Raw genomic sequence first — 19736 nt, 5'->3', positions numbered from 1 at the left:
TATCTAACTCTCTTCATAAGTATGAATTTATTTTACATGTCATTTTATGACAAAAGAAATATGAGAATGATTCTGTACAAGTAAAAATTCTAATAATTGTTCAAACGTTTCGATATTAGGTCTTGATCAATTTATATATCCCAGACTTCATTATTTCTTGTTTTCTAAAACATCTTATGTAATTGGAAGTATCTGTAGCTATCTATCCCTGAGTTTATGATACTATAAACGTATCAAAACAAATATTTGTATAAATTTTGACATTAGTTTTCACATATAATTGTCTTTGTTTAATCGCTTGACTAGTTCTCATACATATGATTAACTGACATATATTTGTAAATGTAGATTTTTTTTAATTTTGATGATGCAACAAGACATAGTACAATTTAATTGCTATAATAATTTGGTAGAAATTCAAAATAGAATCAAATTACTTGGGACAAATACGATAAACTACATTATAATGGAAAGTTAATTTTAAGAAAATATATGCAACATATATTTTCAACATTCACTCGACACTTTATCTAATAGAATAATGTTTATTTATTTCTAGGATTGAACTGCTGATAGATATATTGTTTCGATTGCCATGTCGCGTCTGTTATGTAACTTATCAAGATACATAGATACTCTACTATTATGCATGATTGATTTTAAATTTTTTCTATTTTTCTGCAAGTTAGGATAACATCTCTGATAATAAAAAATTGCACTAAGAAAATTCCATATATTGAATTCAGGCCACAATACTTCGGTAAAGTAGATACAAGTATTGGAAATCTAAAAGAAATTTAGATAAAATTTAAAAATGCAGAATTTTGCTTTGATTGCAAGGAGAGATATAGATTCAAGTCACAAAAATTAAATACTTTCTTACTTGCCACATGAGGAAATCGCTAAATCGAGTTTCTCCGGAAGTACGAATTAATAAATCTGGATTTGGAGACTTGTAAGTGTATAAACAATCAGAAATCAAATCTTCATTAATATCTTCTGGTAAAATATCAGCATCCTTAACACCTTGTATTATATCCTTAATTGCATGAGTAATTTCATCCCTTGCTATAGCGATATTAAAAAATATAAAAATTATATATATATATATATATATATATATATAGTTTTTTAATTATATAAAATATTAAACATTTATTTATATATACGTCACAAAATTAATTGTCCAGAGAATACACCGTTATATCAATAATTTTTTCAAATCATTTTAGGCTGTGTTCTGGCAGCATATTGTTAACACTATTGCATCATTCTATCTTAATTGTTTATGAGACATAAAACAAGATGATGCAATAATGCTGATAGCACACTCTCTGAACGCAGCCTACATGCAATGTAATATATAAAATCAAGTGTAAACATAAATATGGTTCATTGTAATTATACTTACATGTATAAGCAAAAGCAAGATTTAAAAATGCTTTATTATTTTCCCTAGTAATAGTCATAGCTTCGGCAACTAATTTACATAGATCTTCTGGAATCAGGGACAAATTGCCGATCACACGAACACATATTCCAACGTCCATCAATTTTTCCCTGGAAATTGTTTATATAAATTTGTAATAACAAAATCTGTATTATGTTGCGATGTGATATCTGATTTAAAAAATTTTTAATGTTACACACTTCTCTTCTAAGAGACGCTTGAACTTCTGCCTTGCAAGATCCATGAGATCATCAACTTCTTCTTTGCTACGTTTAAAGTTTTCTATACTAAATGTATAAACTGTGACTTCTACAACACCGAGATCCATGCACCAGTTTAACATCTCAGTCATTTTGTCGAACCTGTCGTTTATATTAATAAAATATAAGATATGAAATAAATGAACAACGAGCCAGTATATCTGCAAATTTTCTTGAAAAATACGTACCCTTTTGAATGTCCTTCTTTTTTCTGCAAGTTCTGTTTATTCGCGTAACGTCTGTTACCATCCATGATAAAAGCCACGTGTTTAGGCACTTCGCCGGTCTTAATGATCCTTAAAGCTAGGGATTGAAACCAATTCAAAGTGCATTCCTTTAGCCACGACATCGTATTTTAAATTTCACGTTCAGGCATACAAAAATGTACAATCTGCACTCGACTCTTCAATGTTCCAAAAGTTTCTGTCACATTCACTATTAAATATTCAATACTTGTCGAACACAAGATATATGATACTGATTAACATCAGCTGCCAGTCATCATCTAACCTTCGAATCGTAATTTAAAAAATGAAATATTACACTGTCTTCAAGTTTTGTACATTTCCGTCATCATCTTAATTACTCGTTTTATCTACACTAATTTGACCATACTGTTGATAATACGTCAGGTTATTTTCGAGGTGTCCTCGACTCCCAATTACCTCGAACGAAATACTGATAAAAATCAGTTCTCTCTCTTTCTCTCATCTAACGCGAGCCAGGGACGTCGGAATAGCTATCGTGATTCTCATCGAACATCTTTTTCGTCGGACGATCGAATTCGAATCAAACACCTGCGATTGCCGGCGTCGTCAACGATCTAAGACCATCTAACAATGCCTTGTATACAATTAATTCAATTAAAGTGTGATACTGTGATCTTTAACATATACAGATTAAAAATTCAATATAGAGAAAAAGAAATGCAGAAAAAGAATTGATTCAATGCGCACGACATTCGTGCATGAGTGAAGCGTGAGAGCCCTGATTTTTCTATTCATTCAGCGCGGCCGCCATATTGGCCCGCGTCTTCTCTCTCTCACGTGAAGTGAGTTGTAGGTGCAGGTTGCAGGTGCGTATCACAAAAATAGAAATGATGGAGGTATTTCATTTCATGCATGATACGCATAAGTATCATTTTATCTTTCTTTAATGTTCAATGAACAAGTAAAATGATATATACATCATGTGCAAAACGGAACGCACCTGACAGCGGATTCGAACAGAATACGACTATGTGAAGATAGCAAATTTATATTTATAATTAATCCACATATATATTATTCTTACACGCGCTCTCATGTGATGAATCTGTCGTGTTGTTTACACTTTTTGCACTCAAAATCTTCACTTTTTGTCGCGCTCTCTCTCTCTCTCTCTCTCTTTCTTTCCAACACCAGAATATGCAATTTATCTTGTTTCAGTACAAAAATTTTTAGGAATTTTCAGTAACACGAAATCTGAAATATATTGTATATTCATACACACATACATAAGGGTATCAATCATGAAACTTTATCCCTAGGATAGAAAATGAAAGATGAAAACTTTAATCGTTGAAGTTAATGGAGAAAATTTTCACTTTTCACTTTCCATTCTAAGAAAAAAGTTTCATGATTGATACCAAGATTTTTTGTTCGATATTCCCCAAACTGTTGCACTTAAAACGAGATAAATATATATTTGGGCATTGATGAGAGAGAGAAAGCGAAGACGCTGAGTGTAAAAAGTATAAGAGTGCAAAATAAGAAGTGCAAACAGATCTATACATTAATACATATACATATAAACATACTTGCACGCATACACACACACACACACACACAATTATATGTGTGCACGCTAGCCTATACATACTGCACGTGTCGCTTGGCCGTTTCCGCGATTGCGCCATGTGCGTATTTTCTTTATTTCTCTCCTTTCTCAATTCTTTAATTATCACCATGCAGTTGCAACAAACAAAGAGACTGTCTCCATAAAATTCCAACCTATAAATTCACACATAAATCTAATTTGCAACGGTTGTTCGAGAATGATCGCAATCATGTAGGTCTGACACACTAAATTATGATCTTACTCGAATCGATACGCATTGCGTTTCCCGATGCAGGTCGATGTGATCTTTCACAATTTGCCTTACAGATTTATACATACTTATTAATTACATTTGAAAGTTGTACGAATCGAAGATGTACGATGAGGCGAGCGATGCGAACGATAGTAATTTCATTTTTAATGTAACTTTAATACATAATTTTTCTTTAGTTCTCTTGTGATCTTCGTAAATCATCGTGCACGTGCGTCACCGAATAAACTTCTTCTTTTTAAATAAACTTTTAATTCGTTCCATAATGAAGATGATTACATGCAGGAGAAATCATTGTTGGATTATGCATTCGTGTTTTTATTCACATTACTTTTCCGTCTTGTTTCGTTTCTATAAAACAAATTATACGATTTATAATTTTGTTTCGATTAAATTCGCGATTCGCGAGACCAATCGCGAGACGTTTTCAAGCGTGGCGCGCTCAATGGCGGATTCATCGTTTCACTGATAGGTTCCCGGATGATGTAATCCGGATGTTCGCCATGTTTTCCCGTAACAGTCATGTGAGGCGTAAAATTTATCCATATGGCCTTGCAAAATTTATTAAAAATCTGATAATCGATCGGTTGGATGATACGCAGAAAATTGCCGATCAATATGATAGTGAGAGTCGAAAAATTATCATGTGAGACAAGGGAGAACGTGAGTTGGCCGGGCCCCGTGGCGCGCATGTGGCGCGATGACGGTTACGCTCCTGTCCGTAGGACGGCGCGGCGCTCCGCCATTGGGGGACTACTTCGCGTCGAGTAGGCAGAGTGCGCGTGTGCGGTGTGCGCGTTGCGGCCTCTCAGAGACAGAGTAGAGAAAATGAACACCACGGTGGTTATCGCGGCGCTAGAAGCCGTAAGCCCAATGTTACCGTCGTCATCCGTAAGTGAATAGGAAATCGATCGGATCGGCCGTGATGGAGGGCAGCGTGTCCAGAATCGAGTCCGGAATTGCACCAGGTAAACGCGGATACACCGTAAACGGCGAAGCGAGGACGACACGGATGAGCGTGTTGCCGTATATCGTCGCGCCGTTACGTTCCGCCGTCACTAAAGGCGCCCTGCGCATCTCTTTTTCCAGAGCTGTACTTCCTGATCGTTAAGTTTCTCGAATCGGGCATCTGTCCGGAGGCCGCGACGGTAAGTGAACGACGTTGCGAGTCCACCTTCCATGTCACGTACCAGCCTTACGATCGCGTCACGCGAACACTCAACGCGCTTTGTTTCAGATACTGAAGCGGGAACTAGAGCGTACTGAGGTAAGCCGTACGGCGGGCCCGACACTGTATACAATGCGACTCGCGGACCACATGGCTCGCACGTGGTTTCTGCTTGTCAAAACATTAGAATCTCAAGGTCACTGACCTTGGTCGATCGCGAGGTATCGCGGCCACTCACCATGGCACGATCGGCGCCCTTGCCGATCGAGCTCACCCGATCGATCGGCATTGATTTTCCCCCCTCCCTCCCCCCTCATCCCTTATATGGATTTTAGATCATCCCTCTGTTCGCAGGTATTACCGGCGCGTATCGATTGGGAGGGCAACGTGCATAGTCAGTCGTTTGAGGAGTTGGTGAGTATAGCATGGCATCGTCACGACATGGCGATCGGTACGACGAGGAGAGTGTGAGCCCCTCGAGTCGCCATGCGACGCGAGTCCCTCAGGCCGCGTCGCAAGGTGGTTCGATGAAATTATGCGCCGAGCGCACGGGAGTACCTCCGTCGATCCGCGGGGGGGTTGCCTACCCCCTTTTGATCCCACCGCTTTCGCAGTGATTCCTCTCACGTCGCTCATTCCCTCTCTTTCTCTGTCTCACACTCGTACTGTGACCGTTCGCCACAGTTCCCCCACCATAGCCATCCGTCGGCCAATCGCGGCGCGCTTCCGGCCATTTCGCGTGACCTGATCAATGAATATAGATACCCGCAGCTTATTTACGGAGTACATTCTCGTGTGTGTGACGAGAGCCGCGCTGATTGGCTGGAGCGTCCGTGCGCAAGTATCAATTGGTCCAACGGTGGGAACTACTTGATCGTTCGAATTTTTCGCGCGATGTTATTATCAGTCAGACAGTTCTAATTGATTTGATAGTAATTAGAGAATATTAATTTTCGATTTTGTGCAGTATTTTTTTCATTACAGGTAATTATTTTTTATTGAACAAGATAAAAAAACGGTTCAAATAATTATAAATCAAATAATTGAACAAGGAACTATGAGTTAGTTAAATTACTTTAATGATACGAATTAACTCGTAGCTCTTTGTTTAATTATTTAATTCTTAATTAATTCTTGAGTTTTACACGTCTGGTATAAAGGATTCAGAATTATATATTGTAAATTCAGAATATAATGTTTAAATAAATGCACATGTTTTTGATTAAAACTATGACTGGGATACTCATAGTCTGTTCTTATTTTAAGACCGTCTGAAATATATTGTTTTAAAATGTTAATACTGCTCTGTGATTGTCAATTGTCTTATAACATTTCAAAACTATACTTAAGTTTTAAATATAAGAACCAATTATATGTGTGAGTGTCGATTTAATCTGTATTTCTTTTTGCGAATATTCTATAATTTTTAAACATTTGAAATAAACATAAATAAACATTTTTAATCCAGCTGATCTATTTGATCCAAAATGTAATTTACTTTCTTACTAATATTTGATTTAAAAACTGATATTTGCAGATTTTATCTGTTAATGTAACATCCTTTTTCTGTGAAAATTTTTTATTTTTTATTAGAGTTTTTTTAGTCTTATTATTAATCCAACCGATATGATTGTATAATAAATTTAAACAAACCGACAGAATTAAATAAACATCTTTGATGATATTGACATAATATTCGATATATATACTTTATAGATATTTGCCAAATTTTTTGATATCTAATATTATATGTGTGGATTATCTTATAGCGACTAATTAAGTGACAATCTTTTTAGGAAAAGAAATATCCTCACATTGGATCAACTTACTTGTTGCAAATATGTGCCAGAATCGGACCAGTGTTGGAAAAAGAAGTGCCACCATGCGTTCATGGAGTGATATCACTTCTGGGAGCAGGCAGACAATCCTTGCTGCGTACCCACGAAGGTATAAAATCACAAAAGTCTTAATATCATATATTTATTAAAATTAATATTTTCTCACATAATAAATGTTCACTTTTACCAAATATGTATATTTTACATATGGCATTTGTAAAATTCTGTTTCTGCAGATTCTACGCGCCATACATACAACATTTTCGATTATTCCGGAAGATTCGGTGGAAAACCTTTTCTAGAATTGGCCGGTAGCTTATCAGTGCCTAATATAGGTGAGAAAGTTTGAGAATCATACAGCTGTTCGTAAAAGATATATTTATCATATGCATTCTTGAACAGTAGTCTTTTGCTTTGTATGTAAAATGTCGATATATAATTTCATTGTGTATATCTTTTTGCCCAATAGTACGTGTACTTCAGGGACGTGAAAATTCTGGCCCTTTGAGTCGGACACAAGCTATACCAACAAGGTTTTACAGCAAAATGAAGTTGTATCGGCATACGTTGGGCCATTTATCTGCGGTGTACTGTGTGCTGTTTGATCGCACTGGTACATACATCATAACGGGAGCGGATGATTTACTTGTCAAAGTTTGGAGTTCCATCGATGGACGTTTGCTCGCCACTTTCCGAGGCGCGTCCGCGGAAATTATGGACATTGCAGTGAATTTCGATAATACTTTGTTAGCAGCGGGAAGTTTAGATCGAATAATACGGGTCTGGTGTTTCCAATCAATGTCACCTGTAAGTATACCATCATGGATATGCATATGTAATAGAATTACTTTTGTATGTATATGAAAATCATGTCTTACTCATAAATTATACTTTTTTCAAGGTGGCAGTTTTAACCGGGCATTCAGGCATGATTACGTCCATTAATTTTTGTCCAATAGTATGTAATGATGTTTATTATTTAGTTTCTACTAGTACTGACGGATCCGTAGCCTTTTGGTCTCATACAAAGAAATCGAATGAAAGAGCAGTATTTCAGTAAGTTTTTAATTTATCAGATATATATAATTGTTTATATATATCCTTGTGTAATATTATTTTCTTTTTGTATAAACAGTTATATATATAACAATCATATTGTTTCTAATTATTATAGTACAAAGCCCATTCAATACCACGAAAAAATGAGGCCCGGTCAAGCACAAATGATTTGTGCCTCCTTCAGTCCCGGGGGTGCATTTATGGCAGCTGGCTCCGCAGATCATAATGTAAGAGTTTACGCAATGTTAGGGGACGAAGGACCACGCAGAGTCCTCGAGATCGAGGCGCATTCTGACACAGTTGATAGTATTCAATGGGCGCATAGCGGCTTAAAATTTATTTCTGGTTCTAAAGATGGTACTGCAAATGTATGGCATTTCGAGCAACAGCAATGGGTACATAAACAGCTGCTCATGACAGCAAAGCTCCCTGGGTATGCATTTATTGTTTCGTTTCTGATAAAGATTTTATACATTGTTATAAAAAATACTTTATTTTCTCCTTTTTTTTTTACAGAGAACCAGAAATGGAAGATGATACAAACAAAAAGGCGAGAGTAACCATGGTTTGTTGGGACGTGAGCGATGAATTTGTTATAACGGCAGTGAATGATTACACGTTGAAGGTGTGGGGTGCAAAGTCGGGTGAACTGATGAAGGTTTTGCGGGGACATAAAGACGAGGTTTTCGTATTGGAATCGCATCCAATAGATCCTCGAATGATTCTTAGTGCTGGTCACGACGGACAACTTATTATTTGGGACGTATTAAATACGGAACCGATGGTGTGTTTCCAAAATTTTGTTGAAGGACAGGGCAATTGTGCCATTTTTGATGCAAAATGGTCTCCTGATGGCACAAAGCTCGCCGCAACAGATTCTAATGGACATCTTTTGATGTATGGATTTGGATGTGGAGTAGAGAAACTAAAAATCGTAAGTTTTCATTTATGTTATTTTACTTTGTATCATAGCATTTCCAAATTATTTTATTTTTTTACATTGTTTTTAGGTACCAAAAGAATTATTTTTTCATACGGATTATCGACCTTTGATAAGAGATGGAAATAATTATGTTCTTGATGAGCAAACACAAACGGCGCCGCATTTAATGCCGCCACCATTTTTGGTAGATGTAGATGGGAATCCATATCCGCCAGCATTGCAGCGATTAGTACCAGGAAGAGAAAATTGTAGAGGCGAGCAATTGGTACCAAATATTGCAGTTGGTGCCGGCGGTAAGAGAACAATTCATATACAAAATGATGTAAAATAATTACTATTCTTAAAAAGTTCTAATAATCTTCAATAACAAAAAAAATTATATTAAAAATTATATTAAAATTATATTATTAAATTAAAATGATAAATTTCTATTAAATAGGCATGCAAGAAGTTATAGAAGGTCTTCCAGAACAAGAGCCAAGATCGAACATTGATCGATTGATTGAGGCTCTTGCTCAGAGACAAAATATCAATGTGGATGGAGAAGCTGCCGGTGCTGGTGATGATAGAGAGAATAACATCGCGGAACAACCAATCCGTCAAATAGCAAGTCCTCGCGGTAGTAGAGCTGGTTTGAGGAGAGAGGGTAATGTTGAAGGTGTTCGGCAAAGCAGTGGTAATTGGCAAAGAGATAATACTACTCCATGGAACAAGCCTATGCTCGCGCGTCCCATGAATCCAGCTGTAAAAGAGACTCAGTTTAAAATGATGTAAATATTACATGGATTTTTTAAAATAATATAAGATAAATAACATTAGAAAGGCAACAAATTTTATAAGAAACTAAAATGAATTTAAATGAATTTATTTTTTTATTCGTAATACAGACATTAGTATATTAAATATGATATCAATATTAATGTTAAAGAAAAATATACTCAATTCTCGAATTAATTCACTTTTTTTTATGTTATTTGTAAAGTCAAGCAATGGCTGATATGGAATTAGATAGTTGGCGGCGAGAAATGCGACGGCGACCACAGCCTACCTCGAGCACTGCCACTAATCAAGGCAATATAGGAAATAAACTTTTAAATCGCAAACGTAATAGAACTAGGCACGGTTATAGAACTAGAGCAACGCGCGATGAAGAAGATGACGATGAATATGAGGTATTTCACAGTAGCCTTATTTGATTGATAAATATTTATCATGTTTGCTATGTTGTAACGATAAATAGAAGAGTCCGCGTAATTCAACTAATCATTGGATACTTTGCATTTTTACAGAATCTTGATAACGCTGGCACATCAGCGAGTTCAGCCAGTAGCAATAGCAACGATTCCACCGCTCACGAGGAGGATATGTGTTCCGATAGCACTACAGAATCCAGTACTGAATATTCTGATTGGATTGCGGATCACGGACTGAATTTGGAGCCTCCCAAACGCAGTAAACGGAAACCTGTGAAAAAGCGATCTGTTACACCCCCAAGTGAGACGGACAGAAGACGCAGTAGGCGTCCTAAGAAAAAAGTATTGTTTATAGATGTCACGATTCTTATTTTATTTTAATTTAACATTTTCTAAACACTCATCTTTATGCAGCAGGGAATACAAATAGCTAATGGTATTCGTGAAGTTCCTGAAATTTATCGACCTTCAGAATGGCTTACCGAAGTAATACCGAGGAAAGCTCCTTATTATCCGCAGATGGGCGACGAAATAGTATATTTCAGACAAGGTCATAAATTCTATTTAGATGCAATTAGGAATAAAAAGATTTATGAGCTTAGTCCGCGGTGCGAGCCATGGACCAAGATAAATATTAGAGTATGTTTACTTTATTTTAGGGGTTTTTAATTATATGGGATCAGAATATTTTCTGTTGAAATTTTTAACGCTGGAGAGACATATACTAATCATATACTAATAAGAAATTTTATATTCTAGGCACAAGAGTTTGTAAAAGTAGTGGGTATTAAATATGAAATACGACCGCCTCGTTTGTGCTGTTTGAAATTAGCATTGATGGATGAGGACGGTCGACTTAGTGGACAGAATTTTACTATCAAGTACCACGATATGGCCGATGTGTTAGATTTCCTCGTGTTGCGTCAAACCTTCGATATGGCGTTGGCACGAAGTTGGTCTGAGGGAGATAAATTTCGTTGTATGATCGACGATGGTTGGTGGATGGGACAGATTGTTGGAATGGAGCCATTAGATGAAGAATTTTCAGAATCATTATTTATGTGCTTCCGCGTCAGATGGGACAATGGGGAATATGAACGAATGAGTCCTTGGGATCTTGAGCCTGTTGATGAAGATAGTAAGTTCATTTAATTCGATCATTACAGTTGTTTAATTTTAAATTAATTAAAAGAGTGAGTGAAACAACTGTAAAAGATAATTTTGATATAATGTATATTTTGATATGATATTTTGATATTGATATTTTGATTGATATTCTGCTGAAATTTGAACTTAAATTCTCTAATTATGCTGTATGCACTAATTGTTCGTTTAGGAGTCCCCGTAGAAATTGGTGGTGCTGTTCCCGTCTTACCGGAAGAAAGACAAGCGATACTATATCAACCTCACGCGGAGGAATGGCCGATGGGTGACAGAGAAGCGACATGTCGCCGAATTATCCGAGGCTTGGATCAAGTAATGAGTCTTGCAATTGCAGAACCATTCGTGGTACCAGTGGATCTCAGTCTTTATCCAACTTACGCTTATATTGTTGAATATCCAATCGATTTGTCGACTATAAAGGCTCGTTTTGAAAATCATTTCTACAGAAGAGTTACGTCAGCACAATTTGATGTTAGATATTTAGCAACGAACGCTGAACAATTCAACGAACCACACAGTCATATAGTGAAAAAGGCAAGAATAGTCACTGACTTGTGTCTGCGTATAATAAAGTAAGATATATCTGTTGTACAAAAGTTGTATTTATAGAATTTTCGTATATACTTGTATGTTATTTAAATAACATTTCTTACGCAGAGAAACTACTGATGTGGATGTCCCGGCAGTGTACCATCAATTAAATGATACATACCACTCCTCCGAGTCGGAAGAAGTAGACGTTGAGAGACCCTCAACCAGTAAAGTAAGGTCTAAAAGAAAATGTTCACTTTTGCAAGAGATTTCAAAAGACTGGAAGCTGGCTAGTCGCTATTTGTTGGAGACCCTGTGGCAGTGCGAAGATTCAATACCTTTTAGGTATATCGAGAAGAAATTGAAGTTTTTGAAGCATTCTTTTTTGTATTTAAAAGAATGTGACCAATTGTTTTTTAGAGAACCGGTAGACACATTAGAACATCCAGAGTATCATCAAATAATAGATACACCGATGGACTTGCGTACCGTTAAAGAAGATTTATTAGGCGGCAATTACGAGACGCCAGCGGAATTTGCGAAGGATATGAGATTGATATTTTCGAATAGTAGGAATTATAATACCAACAAACGTTCCAAGGTAAGTTAATATAATATCTGCTTTATTCATATATTTCCGTATTTCCTTAAACATTTAACTATTTATCCAGATATATTCGATGACAATAAGACTTTCGGCCATGTTTGAGGAGCATATGCGTAGGATACTTACAAGTTGGAAATCAGCACATAAACTATCTGAAACTAAGAAAACGAAACCAAAAGGAAAGAAGAAGCAAAAGAAGAAGAAAAAGAAAACAAATTTAAGTAATGGAACTGGTAAATACTTATTACTTATTACTGATTTGTATAAACATAACGCGATAAAATACAAATTTATTGTGCAGGACCTTCCAAATCAAAATCTACTCTTAGCGATGAGGACGATATAGACAGTGACGATTACGACGACGAGGAGTTGGGTAAAGAGCAGAAAAAGAAAAATTTTGACATATCTGCACCTGGTACGCGCGTGTACCTCCTTTTCCAAATTATCACTTTCATACATATATAATATATGAGAAGGAATTTGTCAGATTTTGAGACTACTTTTGAGTAATACTTTTGATATTTTCAAATTTTTTAATAAAAAATTATTTTGCGATTTGTATTTTGAATTTAAAAAAGGATTATATTTTGATAAAAAAGACTAAAAATTAAAAAAACGTTACATTAATTAACTTACATTAACTATATTCATGTTGTGTTAGATCACAAACTTTAGCGAATCCTTCATGATTTCTTATCAATAATTTTCAAATCAAGTCTTATAATCGATATATTGAGATTGTTTTATCAATATTGATTGCAGCCCATTACATCTTTATAATTTTGATCTTTATAATTTGGCCTGAACCAATTTTTTTTTATAATCAAATTGCTAATTTTTATTTCACTTTCTAGGGCCATCACGTATGACAAACGGTCACACGAAACGGTCTAATTCCGGGCCGTCTCGGCCAAGGCTGAAATTGCGAATCTGCCGATCAACCGTGTCGAAAAAGTTGAAGGATAGTGATAGTGACATTAGTGACTCTGAAGTAACAACAGACACTGATAGCAGTAATAGTGCCCCAGTCCGAAGAACTAGAGCAAGAACAGCAATACCCAGTGTTAGTGTTGATACCGATTCTGGAGACGATTACACGCCTGGCGGTCGTAGCAAGCAGGTTCGCAAAAATCGCGGCAAAAATATTAAGAATGGTAAGCAATCCAAATCTAAAGTGAAATTGAATGTTGTTGCAAACGATGACGACGACGATGACGACGAGGAATACGTTGCGGAGAGCAAGATAATCGAAGACAACGAAGATGAACTTGCGCTGGAATTTTCAGAAGAGAGCGAAGAGGAAAAGATCATCAAAAGAGATACTAGGTCACGAAAGTTAGTGTCTGAGAATGTGCAGAACGTCCAAAAATATACTGCTAATAATGGGAAAAATGATAATAGCGACAGCGAGAGCGAAGATGACAATGATGAAGAACAAGAGGAACCAGAAGAGGAGGAAGAAGAAGAAGAGGAAGAAGAGCAGCCACAATTACAACGTAAGACTAATAGTCAAGACTCAGAGGACAGTGATTATTCTGACAAAAAATACAGATCGTCGCGTTCGAGCCGTCGAAAGCCGCGCAGTTCTATGGAATCAGAGGACACGAGGCAACATTATGGCAGCAGCAGACGATCCTCAGCTCGGAAACGTCCTTATTACAATGAGGATAGCGACGACAGTACCATGATGCCGGTAAGAAATCGGCGTAAGATCAAGCGTCGCTCGTATGCTGAGGATAGCGATGAGAGCATGCCAGAGCCTGGCATTAGTATAAGTAGTCGAGGTCGTATACGTAAAATGACACCGCGCGCCCGCGCTTACCTTTTAGAATCGCCCTAACGGCATCTCTAGATAAAAATGACATTAAAAGATTAATAAGGATTTTAAAGACTGTAGTGTGTGCTGCGTATTGAAAACTCAGATCATTATCGCTCGAAGAAATTGTCCAAAGATGGAATTTTTAATCGTTCTTCTTGATCTTGAGGTTGTCTCGACGCTTGCTCCGTCGGCGCTTTTCCATAAAGTATGGAAATGCAATGCAACATGAATCTCCGACAGAGACACTCTGATGTAGTCTTAGGAGATAACGCAGTGGAAATTGGAGCGAGATACTTTATTTATAGTTTTTTCTCCTACGCTCTTGATTAAGATTACCTGTATAAAATATTACAATTGTCATAGAGCGAACCGTATCGGACGCTTCTGCGTAAGTACTTCTATTTTTATGAAATAGCTTGAAGAAAGTGTTCTTTTCTTTTTATATTGACCTGTACTGTCGATTTGGACAATGCATTGGCTCTATGGTACAAACAGTGTGAACAAATACATGATATTTTGATCACTCTACCGTTTTATTTGCAGGTTCAACCAAATTAAATAACGATAGGCAAATCTATATAAAGTTCCATTTATTCTAAAAAAGATTATATCGAAAATTCTATGTATAATCGTGTTGTTGTACAGGTATAATGATTATCTTGTTAATCATCTTGAAAGTGTAGAAACAGTACAGTCTTCGCGAAAAAATGTAAGTCTATGCTTATATCGATTGCTTCCATCGATTTCAAAAGTTTAGTTGACAAATGAAATTTTAATGCTATGACTAGAAAAAGGAAAATCGTGTTATTTTATAAAACAGTTTTCAGTCTCATTAAAGCAACAAAGGTTGAACAATGCACTTATGAAATTTATCAAGTTATCGTTTTAATAGTTCTTCATATTATCATTGTAATAGTTATTCATTGAGAGTTGAGCTCAAAGGACTCTTATTTCTTCACTGCAGTGATATTGAACAGAAAAAAAATTTTTCGATTCATGAATAAATTAAATAAATAGCTAACTATAGATCTTTATAATTAAAAATAGCTATAAATAGCTATACAATCATTTGTTCCATCATTTTCGTTGGAAGTATAGAACATTCGAGAAGAGAAAAAACCTTTAAAAGCCTTTTTAATTATACTTTATATATTTTTAATAATTTTGATTTTTGTTCAATAAAATTTTGATGTAACAATTCAAGATTTCTCTTGATGTAATTTAAAAGAACTGCAATGAGACAATTAAGAGTGTGCAAATTTCTAAACATGTTTTGAAGAACATGAATTAGTATTTATTTTATCTACGAACAATTTTCAAGAAAAAAACGTAATATAATTAAACGTGAATTTTTTACCCGAGAAAAAGTTCTATATACTTTGTTATACACAATGGTTACCTCCTTAGACAGCGGACTTATAATTTGCATTTTTAAGTTATATTAAATAACGTGACATGTGCGATAGCGACAACGATTTGTTGTTAGCATACGAAAAGAATTGATTTTATTTCCTTGAATGTGATGAACAATATTTGGGAGTACAACAAGGCATCTTTATTATTTTCTACTCTTCTTTTTTTCCTTTTTCTTCCTCCTTTTCTCTTTGCGAATCCTGCCAGCGCTATTTTTGCTTCTCACTTAAGTTTATCGCACATCATGTGTAGAAAAGTGAGTCCGCGTGCGTGTAAATATATTGTATCCATTCGAGAATAATTTTTATTTCTTCTTAATATTGATGTTGCATAAGACGAATTGTGTATATTATGATCTGTAGTTTGCGCGTGAAATAACGATTTTTTACATAGAATTTATACATCTGTTACGGATTTAAGAAAGTCATGCAATTTTAGAATTTTTCACGAAGGCAAATAGAGATGTTTTTCAGATTTATATGACGCGAATTTGAATGGATCACGCATTACACGTAGTTGTATAAATGATGATACAGAAGACAGTTGTGTCGCCAACAGCTAACATCGTTTATCAGGACACATGCACAAACATCAGAAGTCTTGACTGTCTCGAGCCATTGTGATATTAGTTTAAGAATATTAAATATATGATAATGTAAATTATCAATAATTAGGATTATAATGAATATTTTTTTAATGACCTACATAAGAGTCATATCACATGTAGATTCAATAATGCATCTAGCCTTGGATTAATATTAATTTAACGATGTTAACTTTGGTCTCACTCTTAATAATACAATAACTGATATATACTTCACGTGATGAACATCCAGGAATATAATTTCATGTATATATACTCCGTCAAAGATGCAGAACGTACACAGGACTTAATATAAAGTAACTATGTTTTATGTACAGTTTGACACTTATCCTGTTGTGAAATCAGCGTGCTCTATTATATACAATACGGTTTTTTGAAACCCACCGCCACCAATAAAAAGATTAAATTATTTTATATATGTCTACTTGTGGATTATTTATGCCATTAATCTTGAAAATTTTATAAGAGGCATTAATCTTTTTTTTATGTCTAAATTTTAAACAGAATCGTAAGGCTCGTAACATATTCTCGTAACACTTGTAAGAACTTACAAGTATTTATAACTTTATCTTTATGGTATCTTTATGAGCTTCTTGCTAATCGTAAGATTCATTAGATATTTACGAATGCCCAAACATCTTGCGATATATATGCATAAAATTATAGAACATCTTAAGTTTTTATGTCTTATGAGAGCAAATTATGAGCCATACAGTTCTGCTTAGAATCGATCTATTAATTTTTAAATTTTAAAAAATTCCTATATGTCTGTCCCATTCAAATTTATTTTTAATTTAACTTGCGAATCGCTCTCAAAATTAATGGCTTATTTATGTTAAAAAATTTCAAATATAAAATTATTTGCATTATATATTTCATGAATTCTAAATCAAGCTTCAAAAACTTTATTTGCGTATAAGATGAATTTAAAGACTTGTTATAAAAAATTAAGAGGCAGATTGACTGACCTAGGTTCTATACAAGTATACAATTTATGGATGTAAGACTTTATTTTTATAAGTTAATTATAATAAGTTATTTTTATAATAAAGATATTTACAAATATTAAGGGATAATTTGTAGGAATTAAAAAAAGACATTTCTCGGCTTTTGCATATTCATAATGTACGAAATATTTTATTTTAATATTTCGCCTATCTATTACATCTAAATTGGCAATATGAATATTGTATGAAGAGATGCTTACATGCGAAATGGTCTATAATTTCGATAATAATTTATAATTTTACAAAATGGCAGCCATATTTTCATGATTATGTAGTGAAAGTGTAACATCAGGATAAAATGGATAAGAGCGACTTTTCCAGTCACATACATCTCGGTTTTTGCAATTTCGAACATTTCCATTATCCATACATACCTATCTATTTTCTGCTAGCATATATATTTAGTTTAATATAAAAACAAAATGTCTCAATACTGCAGAGCAATATGTTCATCTACGAACGAAATGTCTCTATTTCGGAAAATTGCGTGTTTTCTATCTCGCGAGAGATAACTAGAAGGTTGGAACATCCCAATATATGCATAACATCTGTAAAACTATATTTTTGGAAGCCTAAGAGTTAATATTATATGGACAGGCTTCAAATCACTCTCAACAAAAATAAAATAACTTAATTGTATATTTTTCAATAATTAAAGATCTGAATTGCACCGTAAGATATTAGAGATATATCTGGATATTTCAGCTTCAGAAGAAAAGTTTTTCGAGAAGAGAAGAAGCTTTACTCATTAGACACCTTCGATAAAGTCAACTTGTTATTCCACGCTTGGGTTCATTCATAATCAATATTTGATCGATCTTATCCCACGGAATGCCATAATCTGCTGAGGGGTACTCAGGCGGAAGCTGAATATTGTTCTTTAAGCCTATGGAATTCGATTTCCTTCTGCAAATACTCCTTGACGAAAGGATGCTCTAAATGGGAATCCTTCAATTGACTTAAATAACGATTCGCTACTTCCGGCGGTTTGCCCATATGCTGCGAGAGCACAATCATATTGATTAATGTATCTGGATTATTACTATCTTTATCGAGAGCTTCTTGCAAAGCCATTTCTGCCTCTTCATACTTCGCTTGTCCGATGAAGCAAGTAGCCTGACCGTTCAGCAACATACTCGTACTAGAATGCTTGTCGATCATTTCCTAAAATAGTTTACAATTGAATAATATCAGATAATTTTAAATAAAGAATATACAAAAATTCAAATATAAAATATTCTCATACATCCCAAGGAATCGATAGTTCGTCTTTTCTTACCTGAAAGATATAATAAGCATCTTGCAGCTTGTCACCACCACTGCTAATGTTAATCCATGCCTGAGCGAGCTGAGTCAAGGTATCATCATCATCTTTCTCCTGCATTGCCTTGAGTTCTTTACGAGCCAGATCCAGACGATCCATCTTGAGATATATCTGTAACGTTAGCGCCATACACTCCAAATTGTCGGAGGCGCATATTACTCGGTGAGCTGCCTCTAGATTCTTCTCATGATAGTAAATGGTCGCGGCCACGATCAGCAGAATATGATTGTCATAATTTACATTCTTGGTTTCCTTATCCAATTCAGCCACTATAGCCTCTCGGCGATGTGGATTAGCGAAATAGTCGGCTAGGGTCTTCAGTGGCTGTAATTCTGGTGGAGATGAAACGTCAATCTCGTCTAGCACCACACGGAACTTCCTCTGCGCTATGTATGCACGATAAAGAAAGACATTACGTTCCATAGTCACTTCTGGAACAGATGTCTGTAAAGAAATAAAACTTATAATGTTAATCATATAATTGCTAAATCCAGACAACACATCTTGTCTAGAAAAACTCTTCATGATGTCTTTTAAATATCTTTTAGACATGTATGATGTCTTTTAAACATGCATGTTGTCTGATATGGTTTATTTTGTAAATTAGATATATATTATTAAGCACAGTATGAAAGATATATTATAGAATTATCATACTTTTCTTTCTTGTACATAAATTCATATTTGGAACCAGATTGTGCAAAGACTTGCTTAATAAGAGAATACCTGTCTGACTGTATATCTGAACTTTTAATATTTTGACAGTGACATTATCAAGCCCAAGTTCAATTTGATTTTTAATATAATAATAAAATCGAATACAACATGAAAAGTTGTGTAACATATATCATTTTGAATTTGAAAAAGTTATATCAGAAAAATGTCAATGAGACGAAAGAGTATTTGTTGGAATGGTGATGACAGCCGCTCACGTTTGGGAATTTAAATGGAATATGCAGCGCGTGGCATCACGTCTTCAAGATGTCACAGTCGGGATGGGATAACTTTACCTTAATCTTCTGCGCCTCATTGATGCATTGCTGATAATTGCCGATGTAGAAATTATTTTTCACGTTGAATAGATCGTTGAAGTCCTGCTGACGTGCCATCTTGTCGCTCATTGTCGCCCCGTGAGTTCCGGTATAGGCTATGTTCCAACACAACTGCTAGTATTGGGATTGGAACTTGGGGGAATGCTGGCATTGCTGGCAGTACTGAAAGACTATTCTTATGGCACAATTGTTATCACGTTATCAGCGCACAG

At 35.2% G+C, this 19736-nt stretch overlaps 3 protein-coding genes across 6 annotated transcripts; 1 reads left to right on the top strand and 2 right to left on the bottom strand.

The window, feature by feature from the left end:
* Nucleotides 1-511: 511 nt before the first annotated feature.
* Dhdds (Dehydrodolichyl diphosphate synthase subunit) lies at nt 512-2881 on the bottom strand. The gene is made up of 5 exons (XM_011058505.2): nt 1899-2881; nt 1651-1812; nt 1412-1560; nt 884-1068; nt 512-786 (listed from the first exon to the last, which is right to left on the bottom strand). Exons 1-5 carry the CDS (start codon nt 2057-2059, stop codon nt 556-558), a joined length of 888 nt encoding a protein of 295 aa, XP_011056807.1. The 5' UTR covers nt 2060-2881; the 3' UTR covers nt 512-555.
* A 1658-nt stretch (nt 2882-4539) lies between these two features.
* On the top strand, nt 4540-16559 carry BRWD3 (bromodomain and WD repeat-containing protein). Of its 4 annotated transcripts, none has more exons than XM_087406046.1 (22): nt 4540-4767; nt 4889-4947; nt 5037-5066; nt 5322-5381; nt 6764-6914; nt 7042-7140; nt 7275-7612; nt 7707-7861; nt 7980-8297; nt 8381-8798; nt 8875-9100; nt 9247-9577; nt 9790-9979; nt 10097-10342; nt 10415-10639; nt 10760-11138; nt 11337-11736; nt 11822-12040; nt 12116-12296; nt 12367-12523; nt 12604-12720; nt 13160-16559. In XM_087406046.1, exons 1-22 carry the CDS (start codon nt 4725-4727, stop codon nt 14143-14145), a joined length of 5328 nt encoding a protein of 1775 aa, XP_087262172.1. In that variant the 5' UTR covers nt 4540-4724; the 3' UTR covers nt 14146-16559. The 4 variants fall into 4 exon arrangements, with proteins under 4 accessions (XP_087262172.1, XP_087262171.1, XP_087262173.1 ...); XM_087406045.1 differs by having other exon boundaries at nt 4541-4767; nt 10418-10639; nt 12367-12535; XM_087406047.1 differs by having other exon boundaries at nt 4541-4767; nt 12367-12535; nt 12604-12678.
* Nucleotides 16560-17249: 690 nt separating this feature from the next.
* Nucleotides 17250-19733, bottom strand: epsilonCOP (coatomer subunit epsilon). Its single transcript, XM_011058512.2, has 3 exons — nt 19483-19733; nt 18428-18916; nt 17250-18312 (listed from the first exon to the last, which is right to left on the bottom strand). Exons 1-3 carry the CDS (start codon nt 19591-19593, stop codon nt 18004-18006), a joined length of 909 nt encoding a protein of 302 aa, XP_011056814.1. The 5' UTR covers nt 19594-19733; the 3' UTR covers nt 17250-18003.
* Between the last annotated feature and the right edge of the window lie 3 nt (nt 19734-19736).

The sequence above is a fragment of the Acromyrmex echinatior genome, chromosome 4 (assembly GCF_024713525.1).
Source record: "Acromyrmex echinatior isolate Ae372 chromosome 4, ASM2471352v2, whole genome shotgun sequence".
Lineage (NCBI taxonomy): Eukaryota > Metazoa > Arthropoda > Insecta > Hymenoptera > Formicidae > Acromyrmex > Acromyrmex echinatior.
The sequence above is the reverse complement of the archived record's forward strand: the minus strand, read 5'-3'. Positions and strand labels throughout refer to the sequence as shown.

Excerpts from the sequence above, each read along its gene's own strand:
- Dhdds (XM_011058505.2), bottom strand. The coding sequence starts at position 2,059 with ATGTCGTGGCTAAAGGAATGCACTTTGAATTGGTTTCAATCCCTAGCT. Across the intron at positions 1,561-1,650 it reads AAGCGTCTCTTAGAAGAGAA|GGAAAAATTGATGGACGTTG; the intron begins GTGTGTAACATT and ends AACAATTTCCAG. Across the intron at positions 787-883 it reads GCGATTTCCTCATGTGGCAA|ATTTCCAATACTTGTATCTA; the intron begins GTAAGAAAGTAT and ends AATTTCTTTTAG.
- BRWD3 (XM_087406044.1), top strand. The coding sequence starts at position 4,725 with ATGGAGGGCAGCGTGTCCAGAATCGAGTCCGGAATTGCACCAG. Across the intron at positions 4,948-5,036 it reads TCTGTCCGGAGGCCGCGACG|ATACTGAAGCGGGAACTAGA; the intron begins GTAAGTGAACGA and ends GCTTTGTTTCAG. Across the intron at positions 5,067-5,321 it reads GGGAACTAGAGCGTACTGAG|GTATTACCGGCGCGTATCGA; the intron begins GTAAGCCGTACG and ends CTCTGTTCGCAG.
- epsilonCOP (XM_011058512.2), bottom strand. The coding sequence starts at position 19,593 with ATGAGCGACAAGATGGCACGTCAGCAGGACTTCAACGATCTATTCAAC. Across the intron at positions 18,917-19,482 it reads ATGAGGCGCAGAAGATTAAG|ACATCTGTTCCAGAAGTGAC; the intron begins GTAAAGTTATCC and ends ATTTCTTTACAG. Across the intron at positions 18,313-18,427 it reads ATGCTTATTATATCTTTCAG|GAAATGATCGACAAGCATTC; the intron begins GTAAGAAAAGAC and ends AAACTATTTTAG.